At 41.7% G+C, this 6,000-nt stretch overlaps 2 protein-coding genes across 2 annotated transcripts; both read right to left on the reverse strand.

The window, feature by feature from the left end:
* Positions 1-222: 222 nt before the first annotated feature.
* On the reverse strand, positions 223-731 carry GSBLH_T00003423001 (uncharacterized protein; the record flags this gene model as incomplete). The annotated part of the gene is made up of 2 exons (XM_013042165.1): positions 223-597; positions 630-731. 2 exons carry the CDS (start codon positions 729-731, stop codon positions 223-225), a joined length of 477 nt encoding a protein of 158 aa, XP_012897619.1.
* A 1,336-nt stretch (positions 732-2,067) lies between these two features.
* On the reverse strand, positions 2,068-2,724 carry GSBLH_T00006644001 (uncharacterized protein; the record flags this gene model as incomplete). The annotated part of the gene is made up of 1 exon (XM_013042166.1): positions 2,068-2,724. One exon carries the CDS (start codon positions 2,722-2,724, stop codon positions 2,068-2,070), a length of 657 nt encoding a protein of 218 aa, XP_012897620.1.
* Positions 2,725-6,000: the final 3,276 nt, after the last annotated feature.

Below are 6,000 nucleotides of genomic sequence, written 5' to 3' on the forward strand. Positions count from 1 at the left end.
CACCGTGCGGCTTTCGACGGTCAGCGGAACGCCCAGCTGCGCGGCCACGGCCTCGAACGCGTCGTAGAGGCCCTGCAGATCGGCGCGCGCGGCGTGCTTCGCGACGCGGAGAACCAGCCGGTCGGACGCTCTGCACGAAACGTGGAAACCGTGGAACCTACAGGAGATCGTCGAGGGAAAGGACGCAGTGAACGGCGTCGAAGAGCTCGGGCGGCGAGCGAATCATCCACTGGCGGAAGCCTTCGAAGTCCAAGTGCGCGCCGCCGCTGAGCAGGAAGAGAAGGTTGTAGCTGGAGGGAAGAGAGCGCGGGCCACGTACCTGCCCGCGGTTTTCTGGTCGTCGTAGAGGCGGCGGAACATGCGGAGAATCTCGAGAAGCGCGACAGTGCTGGCGGCGCCGTCGGTCTGCGCGGAGGCGAGGGAGGGAACGAGGGAGAAGGAATCGTAGCTGGCGGTGAGGAGAATGGTGGGAAGGGAGGAGGGCGAAACGCCTTCTTTGTGGCCTTCGAGGACGCTTTCGATGGTGCGGATCTCGGGGAGGGGATGGGGAGACTTGGTGCGAGGGAACTTCACGTTGATCGTGTAGATGTTCGATGGCTGGGGTTTAAATGAAGGGAAGAAGGACATACACTCAGAACTCCCGATTTCGACTGAAGCGTGTTGTAAACATTGAGAACGTCGTCTGACTGCTCAATGAAATACACAGGGCAGGCAAAGGAACGATCCAGCATGTACTTCTCGACAGACTGGCAACGAGAGATTACTGATTCATCATTCTACCACATCAGCATAGTATAGTACCGGCAATTACCGTTGATGGAATAATAATGACTAAACCACCCACTTCCTTCTTGTCCACAAGGTTTTCCAATATTTCCTTATCCAATTCATTCATCATGACAAGGGCAGTATAATGATCAGCTTGCATACGAGCATCACTGTCAATTTGCAGAATGGACTCTAGAGAAGCCAGCCGAAGTTCTCCATTATTCTCTTGTGATCCATAAAGATTGCCCTTGCGTTGGAACTGCACCATTCTATGAATGGGGAAGGTGAGTTGAGATGAAGCAGCGAGTGCAGCAATCAGTAAAAGGACTCCGAATTTCTTAATTTCATATGCCGTTTATACAGAATACCATATTTTAAGGGGAGCAATTGTGAAATCTAAAATGGTACAAAACATAGAACTCTATATTTTTCAGATGTACATCAATCCATAGTGTGTGTGTGAACAAACAGTAAAGTGTGGTAATTGTAGAGGACTTGCCTTTTACAGGTCACTGTCTTCCGATAGTAGAATATCCTCAGAGTCGGATTGCTCGATCGGCAATGGCATTTCATTCCGAGGCACAGCTGGGAACTCGAATGGAACTCTTCCCAAATTGATTAAAGGTGATGGCAAAAAGACAGGTTCCACAACTGGCTCTTCGATGGTTCCTCCACTTATAGTACTGTCCGAATCCTCATCATTATTATACTCAACTTCACGTGTTTCAGTCTTCAATTTCACGACTTTCTCTTTGTGTTAAAGCACTCGATTATCGCACGTCTGTACGATTTTCACATTGATGAATCCATTGTGATCAATAGTGAATTGAATGATAATAGGGAAAGCAGAAGGGGTCGTAATCATATATCCTTATTCAGTAAGAAACCTAGCATCTCGCATGGTTCCTTCTTAACTCACATATAATTTTAAACGGCCATAATTACAAAAGGTTCCATCAGCCATTCTCTCTCCATGGCATTGTATACTTAACACTCTGTCCATTGGATACTTCGTATTTCGAGGAATCATCACCTGGAACTTTTCGCGATGCGTGTAATCATCATAAATTGGGAAGCCATAATACTCAGGAATGACCTGCTTCCAGAAACGACTCCAGTTCTCGCTTCTTCAATACTAGAAGCTCGCAAAGTACCATAAACGACACATTCATCAGGAAGATTCGATACCATCACATTATTGCCATACATTTGTCTTAAAGCATCTTGAACCGGACGCAAACGGCAACTTCCTCCCACACGAATCATTTTATCGATCGAGTCTTCACGGATGCTTCCAATCTAAAGTGTTCGACTTGTTAAGTTCACAATTCGATCAACATAAGGTTTCACCAGGTCACGAAACTCTTGGTAATTAATTGTGATATAATCATCATCGCTGGAAAAGTCACTAGCAGCGGTAATATTGGAATTAATAACGCCCAAATTATAAATTGTTACACGATCCTCTCTAGCAAACAGTTTCATCGCCTCCTCGGCTTTATCTTTCAATTGCTTGAGGCAAACTTGAAGAACATTACTCATACAAGGCGCAGTAATTAGTGGCTTGTAAAAGACTTCTTCATATTTTCTAAAAATATACTCACAGAATGTGTTGGTAATATCATCTCCTCCTAAGTGATTGTCTCCATGAGTTGACTTCACAGAGTAATTCTTGTTATTGATATCCATAACACATATATCCGTGGTACCACCTCCAATATCTACGACCATGATTCTGCAATTTTTCTCTCCAGCCACTACACCATAATCCAATGCAGCTGCTACAGGTTCACATACAATCTTTATATTATCTTCATTACAAATTCCTGCAGCTGTTGCTGCCTTCAAAACCTCATTCTTTTGAATATTATCGAAGAAAGCAGGAACTGTTATGATTAACTCATCAAACTGTATTTCTCTTTGTCTATATGCCAGATTCTTGACGTACTCAATCATATGCTAAGTATATAGAGTAGGGGTGAGTGAATTATCAGGGAAACACTCCATTCTAAAAGCAGGGAATTCATCATCTCCTTCAATCACTCTGCACACACAGTTTTTCATGTAATCATGCATGACCCTGGAATTCATACGATATCCATTAATTCTCTTAAAACAACGAACATCGTTCTTGGCACTCCAGTAATTTCTGTGTGCATACCTTCCAATGCACTAAACAGAGCCATTATTGTTATAACGAATGACTGATGGAATTAACGGATCTTCCAGATCTTTTACCATTTCCATGTCCCCACTGCTTGTCATACAAGCACATGTATAGGAAGAGCCGACATCAATAGCCAAATTGGCCATATCATCATATAAACTGAAGGATCTCTCTGTTCTTTTTACGAACAATCAAATATCGCATTTGATAATACAATCTTTTGGAGCTTACATAAATAATCATGTCGTACCTTTATAATTTGCATCGTCTTTTGAAAATTTCGACACAAGCAGCGACATCTGCTGGTAAAGTGTTTTTGATGCATCATTGTTGAAAATTTAATGAATTACTGTTCTTTTGTACACATCGATACGTTGAATTTACCAAACTCGGTGTATGTGAGTAAATCATCTTCCTTGACGATTTTACTTTTTTCAAATTAATATGAAGGACATGCTAATAATAAATCGTGTGTTTGACTCTTTCACTATTCACTCTCTCTTGATGGTTGGTAAGAGCAAGCTACAATTCACAAGGAAACGAAAGATCTTTGAAGAAGTTCCAGTCATCGTTATATTCCTTACAAGAAATCCACATGACTCCATTACTTAACCTTGGAGCAAATCTTTGTAACATTTTGCTACACTACTAGATATATGCCAGAAAAATGAATCAACTCACAATTCGACATTCATCGTGTCTGAGGTGATGACACCGTTCTAAGGTATTACGCGCATATCTAGCTAATTCCAGAGCTTTCTAATTTATCTCTAAACTAGTTTCGTGACTTTACCCATAAATACGGTTCTACACGAATAAAGGGGAAACTAATATTTTGGTAATTAGCCGCTTTTAGCGTTTCTCCGAATTAATTCTTACCCAATTTGAAAAATATACAATGCTCTATGTGCATATAAACTGACCGCCATGTTTGTGAATTAAACTGTGTTTTGATTATTATTGTGTACAGGAAATTACGAAATTGAAATAGCTTATTTAATCATAAGAAATCAATGACAATAACAATACATATCAAAGAGAGTTGGTTGGTGATTATCTGTACATTGTGTAAATCAATAATTCTTGTATTCTATGTTCAATAATCTATATTCAATTTAAAATAACTGAGTGTTTTGTCGTTTTTGGGGTGGGGAGTTTCAAAATTACCGCATGCCAGTACTTTTCTTAAGGCATTTATTTTTGTATTTGGTGTTTTTTGGTGTGTAGTTGTCTTCAGCATCATTGACTTCTGTAATGAGCACTCCTTTAGCAAACCATTCTGAAATGTCATATGGAAAAAGACTGTTTGATTATCCATCTGGGGTATTTTATTTATTTGCCTGTTTACTAGTAGTCACCCAAAATACTGGACCGAAGTCGAGAAGCGTTGCTATTGCGTCTAGAGCAATTGAATTTGGTATGCGGCTACGTTCTCGTGTTAGCAAATAGAGTAAAAGCGAATCTGCTACGCCTCAGGACGAAACACGGGAAGAATCCCCCAGTCCTCACTCAAATTCGGAAATACGGAGCAAAGAAATTGATATTAAAAAACCGTACGCATTCCTGAAAGGAGTGATTGATAGAGTGCGTTCTCCCGTCTATCGTGTAGGCCGCGGTATGTCTGGAAATGATTCTTCTGGACAGAACTATCCTCGAGGACTCACGGATGACAGTACGATGCTTTTTTGTGTGCTTATTTAGTGATGTTTTATGCGTCTCACAACATTTCTGATAGCGGTGAGGATAGCGAACAAGACGCTTCAGAAGAGGAGGTAATCGCTTTTCCATGTCGTTAATCCTAGTTTATTCCTCCACACAAGCAGCATGTGGATTCCTTTTCAGTCGAATCGTACCTCTGATTCCGCTTTCTTGGGTTAAATCTGTATCTTATGTATGTCGCTTCTGTTTTTTCTCAAACACTCCACAACAAAGGCTTGCCGAGGTCTTCAAATCGAATCAGTTTCTTACCTACCATGACACGATGTTCTCCATCAGACGTTGGGGTGCCGTTCGGTGTCCCGTTCAGCAAGGATCCGTTCTCTGTGTTCCTTGGCGTCTTGCTTTTAGCCAGCGGCGACGCAGCGAACAGAAAAGCGGCCGAAACGCCAGCAAGAGCACCGCACAGATGATATTGCCAACAAGAAGTAGAAACAGGAATAAAGTCCATTGCAAATAATGCGATCATGAGAACTGTAAGCACTATGGCGATTATCAAAGTCTCCACGCTAACGATTAGGCTGATTGTGCTGTGATTGTCCTACCCGTATTTTGTGCAGTGTACAGGATAGCCTAGGTCGGTAATGATCGAAAAGTAGATGTTTGCAAGCAGGCCGCACGTCCAACCTGTGATTCAAGGTTGCAGGTCAGAAATACCAGAAATTCCGTTCATACGAGAGGAGCCCAAAGCCCAGCTTAGCAGGTTGCCAACGACGATGATAAAGAGAGAAATGAGCAGAAAACGGACATTACCACGAGTAATTACACAAATCGCACAGACAACAAAGAATAAAATAAGCGTATTTAGGTGATAGTAGTCGTCGTGAAAAAACGTGCAGGTGAAAATAGTCCAAATAGTAGAAAGCTGGATTACAAGACTACAAAAACCACTACATTTCGTGGATATAAGCTCAACTTTTTCTCAACCTTATCTTCTGACAATTCGTTGATGAACTATCGCTGATGAGTAGAGGGAATAGATTACAGCTAAAAAGTACAGAACAGCTACGATGATTGCAACAATCAAAATCTTGGGGATTAGAACGCTTTTAAGCATAGAAACTACAGTAAAACACAAAGCAACCAATAGTACCAACTGAATTCTTTTGTGAGGATCCACTGGCGTTTCTTGGAGTGTTATTCCCACTCTGATTGCTATAGAGCGAAGAAAGGTCAGCTTGGGGAAGATCACCCTCCACAGTATTCTATGGACTATCCCAGCAAGACAAGCAAAATACAGAAAGTTGAGACATGAATGAGGATGATAGGCTCTATGTTCAAAATGAAAAAATGTACTAATTGGAATTCCATTCTTTGGTATTTTTGCGGGTTTCTGATTGCTGCAACGT

This window comes from Blastocystis hominis (genome assembly GCF_000151665.1).
Source record: "Blastocystis hominis, Singapore isolate B (sub-type 7) whole genome shotgun sequence assembly, scaffold_3".
Classification (NCBI taxonomy): Eukaryota; class Bigyra; order Opalinata; family Blastocystidae; genus Blastocystis; species Blastocystis hominis.